General features: G+C 44.1%; 1 protein-coding gene across 1 annotated transcript in view; it reads left to right on the top strand.

Annotated features, from left to right (window-relative positions):
- The window catches only part of LOC125467365 (putative ubiquitin carboxyl-terminal hydrolase 50), a 34,804-nt gene that overhangs the window by 3,103 nt on the left and 17,884 nt on the right, over window positions 1–13,817 (top strand). Inside the window, exons 3-4 of the mRNA XM_048563101.2 lie at window positions 8,407–8,625; window positions 10,335–10,530. Of these exons, the coding sequence (XP_048419058.1) occupies window positions 8,540–8,625; window positions 10,335–10,530 (282 nt within the window). The 5' untranslated portion in view covers window positions 8,407–8,539. The remainder of the gene's footprint in view (window positions 1–8,406; window positions 8,626–10,334; window positions 10,531–13,817) is intronic.

The raw sequence follows: 13,817 nt of genomic DNA, 5'->3' as shown, positions 1-13,817 counted from the left end.
ACTTCCAACAACAATTCCACTGTGCCTACCACCCCCAGGTGGCAGAGACAGTCGAAAGAGCTAACGGAACTCTCAAAGCTAAACTGACGAAGCCAACATCCAAAACCGGCCTTAACTGGTTTAAAGGTTTTGCCCCTAGCTCTGTACTACATGAGGGTAACATTCCACTCCACTACTGGACTCTCAGCGGCAGAGATAGTCTATGGCAGTAGGACACCCTGGGATGCCAATACCGGCCCACCCACCCAAATAGGCTTGAATCTTATGGGTAAGGAAATGCAAAAATACTTCCAGCAGCTAATGTTGCGTCTAAAGTTTCTCCATTCACAGGTAAAGTGGGCCTTTGGACCACCTTTGCGGATATCAGACCAGGACCTTAAGAATCAGAATTGCTCTTTGTGGCCACAAATAGGAGATTTCGTGCTCATTTGGGACTGGGATCGTCCCAAGCTTGGACCAGGGTGGAAAGGGCCATTTCAAGTCTTCTCCAGACTCTGACAGCCCTTAAAGTCAAGGGTCAGAATCACTGGATCCACCTAAATGACTGCAACTAATTATTGGACTGAGTGTTGTTCTGACCGTGTGTGGGTTGGAGGATAATTTGTTTTATAGGACACATATCCAACTGCATGGTAATCGAAAGATGTGCAGCCTAGGTGGATTGGCCATGCTAAATTGCCCACAGTGTTCAGGGATGCTTAGGGTAGGTGGGTTATAGGGGGATGGGTCTGAGTGGGATGCTCTGAGGGTCAGTGGGGACTTGTTGGGCCAAAGGGCGTGTTTCCACACTCTAGGGGCTCTATGATTCTTGAAGCAGCTGGGAACTTTGGTTTGTAGGAGGCTGAAGATGTCGTTGAATAACTCCACCAACTGGTCTGCACAGGAACGGAGTGCTTGGCTGGGGACACTGTCCAGGCCCATCGCTCTCCTTGGGCTGACTCCCAGGAAAACTAATCTGGTGTCTGAAGCAGTGACAAGGGGAACACGTGTGTCTGGGGCTGTTGGGGCAGATGTCACCGCGCTGATGGTATTCTGCTCAAACTGAGCACAGAAAGCAGTGAGTGTGTCAGGGAGGGATGTGTCATTCTCTGCAATAGTACCCTGTTTCGGTTTGTATCCTGTAATGCCATTGAGGCCTTGCCGTAGACAGCAGGAGCCTGTCTGGTAGGCCTGGGCCTCTAACTTAGCCCAGTCCTGCACCTTGGCCTCCCTGATGGCTTTGTAGAGGTTGTACCTGGATTTCCTGTATTGGTCTGGGTTACCTGACTTGAATGTTGCATGTCTGATCTTCAGTAGGGAGTTGACTTCCTGGTTCATCCAAGGTTTAAGGTTGAAGAACACTCGGATTAACTTCCATGGAACACAGTCCTCTATACATTTACTATTTATACTTCTCATGTTATTCCAGCCAAGTGTCTGGAGGAGGGGTCACTGGGCTTGAAATGTTAACTCTGATCTTTTTCTTCACTTATGCTGCCAGACCTGCTGAGCTTTTCCAGCAACTTCTGTTTGTGTGCCTCTCTGGATCTGTCCTGTCCTGTTGCCTAAGGGAGGGAAAGGTTCAGACCTGATCCTTTCAAGTAACTGAAATACAGTGCCAGGATCAGATGTTTCCTGTTCTTGATGCTCACTCGATAATTTAATCTCAGATCTGTCACTTTCTGAACATAATCAATCATGAGAAACAGAAAGCTGGTCAGATTGGGAGATTGTAAACTGCAGATCTCAGAGGTCAAAGGGCACATCTATGAGTTTACACAATCAGCAGCAAATTCCTTAAACTGAAGATGTTGAAATAAGCTCAGCTATAATTCCAGATTGCTAAACCATTGGCTAAGATTGTGGTGATTGGCTACACAAATATCCTTAAGTACAACCAATCAGAAAGACAGGGGGAGTTTAAGCAGCACAAATGAACACTGAGTTCAATCTCATTCAACAGTCACTAATTGTCTGACCAGAAAACTCAACCACTCCTCCTGGAGCTTGCTGTACCTTCACTGATGAACTTGTTGACTACTGCCCTTTAAAAGCCTTTGCAGAGTGAATTTGTCCTGATGGGGACTGGGTGCTAACACAAACCCTTCACTTTGATTGCACACTCTTGTTGTTACTTTGTGATGTCATTTCATGCAATGATATCACGGGAGCTGGTGGTTACTGAAGATTAATGGGAAGAGATCGGGTCACAGAGTTCTTACAATTTTAGCTTTGTAATGATGACATATCTCTATGGAGGGTAACAATAGTAGGTAAGGCTAGTCTGTACATCCATTAGTGCTTTTGTGATCAAATCTGTCCCATTTGGTTTATTGGGCAATTGTTAAAACATTTTAGCAAGAAGAATGGGAGCAGCTGCTTGAAAACTGATCTTGAGGAAAATGAATTAGCTGAGTTTCAAGGGTTTTGTGGGAGATACTGACAGGTTCCTGTATAGGAACAATGTAAACTTAATGTACTGAATGGCCTCCTTTTCTGTTGGGACAATACTGACACATTTTAAAAATGAAGTTGAATGTTTTGAATTTTTAATTTTAAAAGGTACTTGATGATTTTAACAAAATGTAGCTTGAAAATCTGACAGAAATCATACAGAGACTGGAGTAGAAGGTTTAATTATCCAAAGCTTATTGCCCAATCCACATTCACCTGTGCTTGTATCTCTCTCAGGGTAGAGCAGGAGGAAGAATGAGGTGAGTGGGGCAAGTTGTGTGGGATGTATCACACCAAAGAGGGGGCTGAGCTGGGAGTGGGAGAGGTTCTCAGACAGGGGCACTAATATTGGGACCATCCCCTGTCCTGGCACTACCCCCAAATGGGAGTCATGATGGTGTGTGCCACAGGGTGGGGGCTTTAGGCAGGGGTGTATGTGTGCATGTGGTTTATTTCTATTCTGTTGTTGGGCTCTTTCTGCTCACTTAACTTTGACCGTTCCTATTTGTGGATCACATGGCTGAAGTAGCAGGATTCTTGTTGTGGGTGAAAGAATTTCTTAAATTTTGAATCACAACACCGCTTTTCTAAAGTGCTTTACAACCAGCAGGTACCTGCCAGGTGTTGCCATTGCTGGGTCAGAGGAAATACATGGGGCACAGCAAGATCCCATCCATGTTGCTATGTTGGCAGTGCGGCGCTCCCTCAGCACTGGCTACACCACCCCTGCCCACCTGACAGTATGGTACTCCTTCGCCGCCCCCACCCACCTCCCAACAGTGTGGTGCTCCCTTGGCACTCAGTTTCCTCTCATTGGCTCTGTGGGTTATCAGCAGAGTCTTGTTCTTGAAGATAAATGTTGTTGTTGTTGTTTATTTTTTATTATTATTATTATTATTATTATCAGATTTGCTGAAAAATTCCATTTTTTATTTCACAAGTCGAGTTTGGTGTCCTTAACCAGAACAGTGAGCTCTCATCCTGAAACAATCAGCCTGATGTTTGATAGAACATAGAATACTACAGCGCAGTACAGGCCCTTCAGCCCTCGTTGTGTTGACCTGTGAAACCAAATTGAAATCTATCTAAACTACACTATTCTATTATTATCCATATGTTTATCCAATGACTATTTAAATGCTCTTAAAGTTGGTGAGTCTACTACTGTTGCAGGCAGGGCATTCCACGCCCTTACTACTGTCTGAGTAAAGAACCTACCTCTGACATCTGTCCTGTATCTATCATCCCTCAATTTAAAGCTATGTCCCCTCGTGCTCGCCGTCACCATCCGAGGGGAAAAAGGCTCTCCCTATCCACCCTATCTAACCCTCTGATTATTTCATATGTCTCTATTAAGCCACCTCTCGACCTTCTTCTCGCTAATGAAAACAGCCTCAAGTCCCTCGGCCTTTCCTCGTAAGACCTTCTCCTCCATTCCAGGCAACATCCTAATAAATCTTCTCTGCACCCTTTTCCAAAGCTGCTTATAATGCGGAGACCAGAACTTGCTGGGTTTACTGTTTTAGGCATTAATATAATTTCCATATAGACTTGTCCGGTACAGAAGAGGCCCTTTGGCCCATTGTTTCTGCACTGCTTTAAATCTCCACCTGTCCCACTTTCCAGCTTTTGGCCCTTCAGCCTTTAATGTTATGATATTCCAAGTTCCCATCCAAGTACTTTTAAATGGCCGTGAGGTTCCATGCCTCAACTACCCTCCTCGGCTGTGCATTCCAGATCTCTCTCACTCTGGGTGAATAGGATTTTCCTCGGATCCCCTCTAAGCCTCCTGCCTTTCACCATTCCGCCCCCTTGTTTTGCCCCTCAATTAAGGGGAACAGCTGCATAGTATTCCAATCTGTCCACACCTCTTTTAATCTTATACACCTCAATTAGTTCCATCCTTAACCTGCTCAGCTCAAAGAAAACAATCTGAGCCTAGCCAGCCTCTCTTCATTGCTAAACTGCTCCCAGTCAACATCCTGATGAATCTCCTCTGCACCACCTCCAGAGCGATCTCATCCTTCCAATAGTCTAGTGACCAGAACTACTCATAGTGCTCCAGCTGTGGCCTAGCCTAAGTTCTATGCAGCTCCAACATGACCTCCCAGCTCTGATAATCTGCTACGACTGATAAAAGCAAAAGTCCTGTATACTTTCTTAACTTCCCTATTAACGCTTCCTGCCACCTTCAGGGTCCTGTGGGCAAATATGCCCTGATCCTTCTGTTCCTGTCTGCTTCATAGTATCCTGCCATTCATTGAGTACTCCCTTGTTACTTCTTCCAAACTGCATCACCTCACAATTATCAGGATTAAATACCATCTGTCACTGATCTTGTCAATTGTAAGTCTTTCTAGTGCCTGAGATTTCTCCTCTGTGACTAGCGTCTTGGTAACATCTTCCTTGGTGAAGACAGATGCAGAGCATTCCTTTCATATCTTACTATGTCCTCTGCCTCTGTATATAACTCTCCTTTTCAGTTCCTAATTACCCCCACTCCTCCTTTTACTAACCATTTCAATATTTATGTGCCCCTAAAAGATTGGGACATCCTTTTATGGTACATCTTTTCTTTCCTTTTTTTGCCTCCCATGGAACATTTTATGTTAACTCTGGTTCGGTTATATTTTCTATTTATAAGCCTGCTTTCCTTTGTTATTTTAATTTCTATGTCTTTCATCTTGAATGTGCCTGAACACACTCCTCTGCACTGGGAGCAGAGCATTCCAAACACCTTTTACTGAGATGACACTTTAAGATCTGGACATTTTTTTCTTGCCTTTTGGTTTGGTTTCTTTTATTTCTGTTGTTTTTTTAATTCTGGTTTCTGTAACAAAGATGGTATTAGAAAACGATGACTTTGTTCACTTTTCACTGTACTCCTGTATTCCTTTCCCTGAGTAAACATGATAAAATTTAATTCTGATAGCCACTGGTATCCTCCACTGTTCAGTCTACAGTCACTCCCTGTTACTGAAGTATTGAACAATCCTCCCAGCTGCAGTGAGGAAGTTTCCAGTTGGATTGTGTTCTCGCGTGGTTTGTTTCACTGAGCGTCTTCTGAATCGTGAAATAATCTTCAGGAGAATTGTGTGAAATTTTTGACTCCGTGTTGTTCTTTAATTAGTGGAATCAAGGGTAATGGGAATAAAGCAGGAACAGGATACTGATTGTGGATGATCAGCCATGATCATAATGAATGGTGGTGCTGGCTCGAAGGGCCGAATGGCCTACTCCAGTACCTGTTGTAATTGTGAAAGGGCAATGAATGTATCTAAACAATCGGACTGCTCTACCACCATATGCTGTCTCTGAGAAATTATGATTAGTTGGATACTGCTATTATGTTAACGGACTGGAATAACAACAAATGTTCCAACCCCATCCGTCTACTCCCGATCATCAGTAAAGTGATGGAAGGTGGCAGTAGCAGTGCTATCAAGCAGCACCTGCTCAGTGATGCCCAGTTTGGGTTCTGCCAGAGTCACTCAGCTCCTGATCTCATTACAGCCTTGGTTCCAACATTGACAAAAGAGCTGAATTCCAGAGTTGACGTGAGAGTGACAGCCCTTGATATCAAGGCTGCATTCAACTGAGTGTGACATCAAGGAGCCCTAGCAAAACTGGAACTGGAGACAAAGTTTGAGAGTTGGAGTCAGACCTGAAATGTAGAAAAATGGTCATGGTGGTTGTTGGTAAGTCATCTCAGTTCCAGGACATCTCTGTAGGAGTCTTTCACAGTAGTGTCCTAGGCCCAACCACCTCAGCTGCTTCATCAATGACCTTCCTTCCACCATAAGGTCAGGAGTGGAGTTTTCACTGATGACTGCACAATGTTCAGCACCCTTTGCAACTCTTCAGACGCTGTAAAAATGCAAAACGATCTGGATAATACCCAGGCTTGGGCTGACAAGTGGAAAATAAATGCCAGGCCAGGACCTTCACCAATAAGAAACAATCTAACCACTGCCCCTTAATTTTCAATAGTGTTACCATAGTGAATCCCCACTGTCAACATCCTGGGGATTATCCTTGACTAGAAACTCAATCGGACTCCCCACATTAACAGAGCGACTTCAAGAGCTGGCCAGAAGCTGGGAATACTGAGGTGAGTAACTCAACTTCTGACTCCCCAAAGCCTGCCCACCATCTACAAGGCATAAGTCAGGAGTGTGAATATGCCCCAATTGCCTGGGTGGGTGCAGCCCCAACAGCGCTCAAGAAGCTTGACATTATCTAGGAAACAAATTTTCCCCCCCAAGGGTATTATCAGTCTATCTACAAGACAGACTGCAGCTGCTCCCCACCAACTCCTCCAGGATAACTAAGGATGAACAACAAATGCTGGCCCAGTCAGTCTCCCTGAGCATGAGTGGTGTGTGTCACTAATGTGATTGGCTGCATTGAGTGCAGAGACAGATATTCTACCTGTGAGATTGAATCCTTTGCTGCTCCCCCTCAACTCTCATTCACATCATCTACAATGTCAGGGTTGAGGAAATGGTGTTTTGAGAAAATGGTTTTCAAGTCAAGCTTTACTCTAAAAGCCACTAAATCTTTGTGTATTTTTCTGTTTTTCAGAAAATTCCAGTTATTCATTTTGCAGTGGAATGCTTAGACCTTGCTCAGTGGACAGTCTTCCCCATTGTTTCTCCAGAAACGAGCCCTCTTTTAAAAGTTTTCCCTATGCTCTCCTGTGGGATTGATTGTGTTACTCTTTCAGGGAGAGTTTTGCAAACCTTTATTAATTCTCTGGTTGAAGGCCATTCTTCCCCTGAGCAATCATTTTAAGCTTGTGATGTCTAGTTGCTGAGTAACTTCACAGAAGAAATAGCACAAATCAGGTTATCCTATCAAATCCTTCGTAACTTAAATCCCCCAAGTAAATCTCCCTCCATTTTTCTGCTGCAGACCTTAGAATTGCAGCTTCATTAATCTTGCCATGACTGAGCTGTCACATCCTGTAAAACCTGACTGTACCCTAACCAAGATCTCAATTTCCTTCTTAACATGTCATGCCTGGAATTGTACGTAAGACATGTTCAGGTCCATCTATTGATTAAGGAAAGCATAGAATGGTTTTGTCTTCAGCATCTCACTTAAATACCTTATGTTTGCTTCAACATCTCATTAACTTTCCCAGTCACCTTTGAAGACTTGTCAATGTGCATGTCTGCTTGACTCTAGTCTCTGAGCTGCTCCCTTTGATATCATTGCATTTTGCACTGCTCTTTCCACAGTGTGGGCAGTGAGTGGATGGTGGGCACAGCCTTATGGAATGATCTTTGCAGCTGATTCCTGTCCAATAAAAGCCCAGTGGAAACATGGGTGTGTTTAACAGTGCCTTCTGCCTCCACCTCTCCACTATCTGGGCCTACGGCAATGTCTGAGCTTCAAATTGAGATCACAATGAGAAACTGTGTTTGGGAAGTGCAGCTCCAGATTATTCTTCCTCTTAGTATTTCGATCAAACACCATCACTTCACATTCTCTGTATATCTGCTATTTACCTGCCTGTTTTGTTGCTGTCTCGTTCACTGGTCACCAGGTGATGTTTAACTGTGAAGTTGAGAAATTGAACTCTCTGTAACAAGCCCTGGCCCATGTAACTTCAGAGAAGGCATTTCTAAGTTCCCCAAAGATTGTTGAATACACAGAATGAGTGGAAGTCTGGGTGATTTAAGTTACTATCCCTAGGCAATGGCAACCCCAACCCCAACCCCTCACCCCTCATCCCTCTCTTTGAGCAGCAGTGTACTCTCTGAGCTCAATACAATACACAGAGAATGTAGTTTTAAACTGAGTAAAGAAAACCACAGGATGGGGAGTGAGAACTGGGGACAATTCTATTGTTTTGAGAACTGCATCCCAGAGCAAGAGAGATTTCAACTCTTGTAACTTGGAAGTTAGTAATAATTAGTTTTATTTTTATTTTTTGTTTTCTCCTTTTACCCAACCCACAACTCTCAGAGCTCGATACTACCATCTTGTTCCTAAATATAGCAATGGCTCCTTGGAACCCAGTGTGTCTAATACCAGCATTGAGAGGCACTCAGGTGGCGCAGGGCAGACTGGGCTTGGAAATTCGGGGAACACCTGCTACATGAACTGCATCTTACAGTGTCTCTGCAACACCACTCCACTGGTGGAGTGTTTCATAACTGGAGCTTATGCAGATGATCTAAACAGGTAAGATCATTCCAAGGAATAGCATCAGAGTGAGGGGAAAATGAGGCTCAAGGAATGGCCATTTCAATTCCAGAACCTTGTCCATTCCAGGAGTGACACTTTGGGGATTTCCGGTCGTGTGATTTACCTAGAGGGGGTTTGATTTGATTATTAATATCATTTACTGAGATATAGTGAAAAGTAGTGTTTTGTTGCTATCTGAGCAAACCATACATAAATATATCAGGATAATAAAATGTGAGGCTGGATGAACACAGCAGGCCCAGCAGCATCTCAGGAGCACAAAAGCTGACGTTTTGGGCCTAGACCCTTCATCAGAGAGGGGGATGGGGGGAGGGAACTGGAATAAATAGGGAGAGAGGGGGAGGCGGACCGAAGATGGAGAGTAAAGAAGATAGGTGGAGAGAGTATAGGTGGGGAGGTAGGGAGAGGATAGGTCAGTCCAGGGAAGACGGACAGGTCAAGGAGGTGGGATGAGGTTAGTAGGTAGCTGGGGGTGCGGCTTGGGGTGGGAGGAAGGGATGGGTGAGAGGAAGAACCGGTTAGGGAGGCAGAGACAGGTTGGACTGGTTTTGGGATGCAGTGGGGGGGAGGGGAAGAGCTGGGCTGGTTGTGTGGTGCAGTGGGGGGAGGGGACGAACTGGGCTGGTTTTGGGATGCGGTGGGGAAAGGGGAGATTTTGAAGCTGGCGAAGTCCACATTGATACCATTGGGCTGTAGGGTTCCCAAGCAGAATATGAGTTGCTGTTCCTGCAACCTTCGGGTGGCATCATTGTGGCACTGCAGGAGGCCCATGATGGACATGTCATCTAAAGAATGGGAGGGGGAGTGGAAATGGTTTGCGACTGGGAGGTGCAGTTGTTTATTGCGAACCGAGCAGAGGTGTTCTGCAAAGCGATCCCCAAGCCTCCGCTTGGTTTCCCCAAAGTAGAGGAAGCCACACCGGGTGTGGGGGCAAGTGTAGCATTTCCTGCGGTTGCAGGGGAAGGTGCCGGGTGTGGTGGGGTTGGAGGGCAGTGTGGAGCGAACAAGGGAGTCACGGAGAGTCTCTCCGGAAAGCAGACAAGGGTGGGGATGGAAAAATGTCTTGGGTGGTGGGGTCGGATTGTAGATGGCGGAAGTGTCGGAGGATGATGCATTGTATCCGGAGGTTGGTGGGGTTTTGTGTGAGAACGAGGGGGATCCTCTTTGGGCGGTTGTGGAGGGGTGGGGTGTGAAGGATGTGTTGCGGGAAATGCGGGAGACGCGGTCAAGGGCATTCTCGACCACTGTGGGGGGGAAAGTTGCAGTCCTTGAAGAACTTGGACATCTGGGAATTGCGGGAGTGGAATGCCTCAACGTGGGAGCAGATCTGTCTTCCCTGGACTGACCTATCCCCTCCCTACCTCCCCACCTATACTCTCCTCACCACCTTCAGTCCGCCTCCCCCTTTCTCCCTATTTATTCCAGAACCCTCCCCCCTCATCCCCCTCTCTGAAGAAGAGTTTAGGCCTGAAACGTCAGCTTTTATGCTCCTGAGATGCTGCTTGGCCTGCTGTGTTCATCCAGCCTCACATTTTATTATCTTGGATTCTCCAGCATCTGCAGTTCCCATTATCACTCATAAATATATCAGGATACTGGTTTACTGGGGGAGGAGATTGTAAAATAGATAAATGTCATTATAAGTAGTTTTTTTGTTCTAATGGAAGTTTGTTTTCCTCATATAGAGGGCGGGGAGAGCTATCCAATGCATTCTCAGCTTTAGTCATGGACATGTGGCTCGGCGACTGTGTTTATATCTTTCCTGATGAAGTGAAGCGAGTCCTTGGCAAATTGCATGCATCGTTTTCTGATGGTACACAACAGGATGCTCAGGAACTGCTGCTTTTTTTCCTAAATGTTCTTCACAATGACCTTAAGAGAGTAAGTAGCAAAAGAAACCTTTCAAAGGGGAACAGAAAACTTGTTGGAGAGGTAGATGTTCGATGATAGCACTGACAACTTATTTCCCTTCAATATGTTTAAGATATTCATCCATTTTTCCCTCTTCAGTGACTAAGTAACCTGTGTCACTGTAGCAAATCCCTCTGCTCTAGACTGGCTGCCCTTTTCTGATTAACCAATTGTAACTGACCCCATTAGGCACTCAGGCTTGCAGTCCTGATCACCCCGCTCCTGCAAAGGACTGGGAACTGAAGCTGATCTGTCGATATCTGGCCTTGAGAATGAGTTGATTGGCTTTGGGAACTAGTATGAGTGGGGCATGGTGGGCAATTGCTATTCAGAATGTGAATTTGGAAAGTCACCTCAGGTGATCTCAGAGCAACTGGGGTCTGGGCGACTTTAGGGTCAGAGCTGAGAGCAAAGATGACGTCCTGACATTTTGGTAGTAACAAAAATGAACATTGATCTAGACTCTTGACTGATCGCCCCTATAGGAGTGATGTCACCATGTCTCTGAAATCTCTGCTTCTTTCCTTGGGGAATGTCTAGGTTAATTTGATTGAATGAAGAGGCTCATCAACTCCAGAACAAATTTGTTTGTAAATACTTTGGAAACATTGAACTAGGACTGTGCCTCCAATTCCCTGTTTGATCTCTTCTCGGAGACAATGTTGGTTGCTGTCAGTGTTTTGTGTGAAACATGGAGCTTGAGATTTTTAAGAATTGTAACCGGTTTGTACTGTTTCCCTGTAGCTCTCTGCTCCTGCATTTGATTTGAAATGGTTTCATGACAGTGGGTTACCTTCCTGGTTATGTCACTGAGCGAGAGTGTACAGCCGCATCACTATTGGAAGCTATCACTTAGTGACAGGCTGTTCCTACTCACTGAGAGGTGAAAGATTTAAATAAGACTTAAGAGGCAGTTTCTTTTTATATAGAGTGGCTCATGTCTAGAATGAACTTCAGAAGAATTGGTAGATGCCATTACAGTTACAATGTTTAAAAGACATTTGGACAGGTACATGAATAAGAAAGGTTCGAAGGGTATGGGCCATGTGCAGTCAAGTAGAATTTAGTTTGGCTTGGGATAATGGCAGGTGGGCTGGTTGGACTGAAGGATCTATTTCCAAGCAGTATCACTCTGTGTGACTCTCTAACTGCGTACAGTACTCCAGAAAAGGCCTCACCAATGTCCCGTACAACCTCAACATGACGTCCCAACTCGTATACTTAAAGGTCAGAGCAATGTGGGCAAATGTACAAAACTCTTTCTTATCCACCCTCTCCACCTGTGATGCAAATTTCACAGAATCATGCACTTGAACTCCTGCGTGTCTCTGTTCTACAGCACTACCCTTAAATGTATAAATCCTGTTTTTGTTTGTTTCTCCATCTAAGTTAAACTATTTAGCCCATTTACCCAATCCATCAAGACCTCATTTTGTAATCTTTGATAATCTTCTTCACTATCCACAATATCACCAACTTTGGTGTCATCCACAGACTTACTAAACATTCGCCTATGTTCTCATCTAAATCGTTTATGTAAATGACAAACAAAAGTGGAACACCATTGGTCACAGACTTCCAGTCCAGAAAGCAACTCTCCGTCTCCTGTCGTTAGGCCGATATTGTATCCAGTTGGCAAGCTCTCCCTGAATCCCATGTGATCTAACGTTATTAATTGGTCTATCATGCGGAACCTTGTCAAAGGCTTTACTAAAATCCAAGTAGAACACCACCTGCTCTGTCCTCATCAATCTTTTTGGTTGCTTCCTCAAAGAATTCAATCAAGTTTGAGACGATTTCCCATGCACAAAGCCATGCTGACGATTGTTAATCAGTCCTTGCCTCTCCAAATGCGTGTAAATCCTATCTTTTCAGAGTCGCCTCCAACAACTTGCCCATTACTGATGTCAGACTCGATGGTCTATAGTTCCCAGGCTTCTCCTTACCGCCTTTCTTAAATAAAATCACAACATTAGCCACCCTTCCCTGACGGTTATAGATTATGCAAATATTTCTGCTAGGGGCCCTGCAATTTCTTCTTCAAATTCCCACAGCGTCCTGAGATACAATTGATCAGGCCTTGGACATTTACCTACCTTAATGTTTTCTAAGACCTCCAGCACTCTCTTCTGTGATGTGAACTGTTTTCAAAATATCAATATTTATTTCCCTTCGTTCTCTAGCTTCTATTTCTTTCTCCACAGTAAAAAAAAATTGACGTGAAATATTCATTTAGTATCTTTCCCATCTCCTGAGGTTCAACACATAGATGACCTCACTGGCCCTATTGAATCCCTAGTTACTCTTTGCTCTTAATGTACTTGTTGAATCTCTTTGGATTATCCTTAACCCCATCTGCTCAGGCCATTTTGTATCCCTTTTTGGCCTCCTGATCTTCCTCTTAAGAATGCCCCTACACCATTTATACTCTTCAAGAGATTCATTTGATCCCAGTTATCAATATCTAATATGATTTTTTCTTATTCTTGACCAGATGCTCAATGTGTTTATTTCTGCATTGTTCCCTATCCTACCAGCCTCATCCTTCACTGTAACAGGAACATAATGCCTCTGAACTCCTTATCTCAATTTTGAAAAACTCTCACTTGTCAGTCATTACTTTACCTGTGAACAGCTGATTCCGATCAACATTTGAAAGTTCTTGTCTCCACCCATTTTAAAAAAAATTAAAATCTTTACTTTTTATGGAAGGTCTATCCATTTCTATACCAGTTTTAAATTTATAGAATTCTCGTCACTTGCCCCAAGGTGTTCCCCCATTAACACTTCATGCACTTGCCCTGCTATATTTCCCAAGAGGAGGTCAAGTGGTGCTCCTTGTCTGGTAGGGACATTTTATATATTGAAAAAGAACATTTTCTAGAAAACGTTTAATAAATCCCTAAATAAAAACTGAAAAAACTGTGGATGCTATAAATCTGAAACAAAAACAGAAATTGTTTGAAAAGCTCAGCAGGTCTGGCAGCATCTGTGAATAGAAATCAATTTTAATGTGTAAAGTTGTTTTTAGCAAATTCCTCACCACCCATACCCTTTACAATTTGGCAGTCCCAATCTATGTTTGGAAAGTTAAAATCCCCTACTTTTATAACCCTATTATTCTTGTGTATATCTGCAATCTTGCTGCATAATTTCTCCTCAATTTCCCTCTGACTATTGTGGGGTGGTCTGTAGTACGAACCCATCAAGGTGATCATCCTCTTCTTATTTCTCAGATTCATCTATGTAGCTTCACT

The sequence above is a fragment of the Stegostoma tigrinum genome, chromosome 33 (genome assembly GCF_030684315.1).
Source record: "Stegostoma tigrinum isolate sSteTig4 chromosome 33, sSteTig4.hap1, whole genome shotgun sequence".
Taxonomy (NCBI): Eukaryota; Metazoa; Chordata; class Chondrichthyes; order Orectolobiformes; family Stegostomatidae; genus Stegostoma; species Stegostoma tigrinum.
The sequence above is the reverse complement of the archived record's forward strand: the minus strand, read 5'-3'. Positions and strand labels throughout refer to the sequence as shown.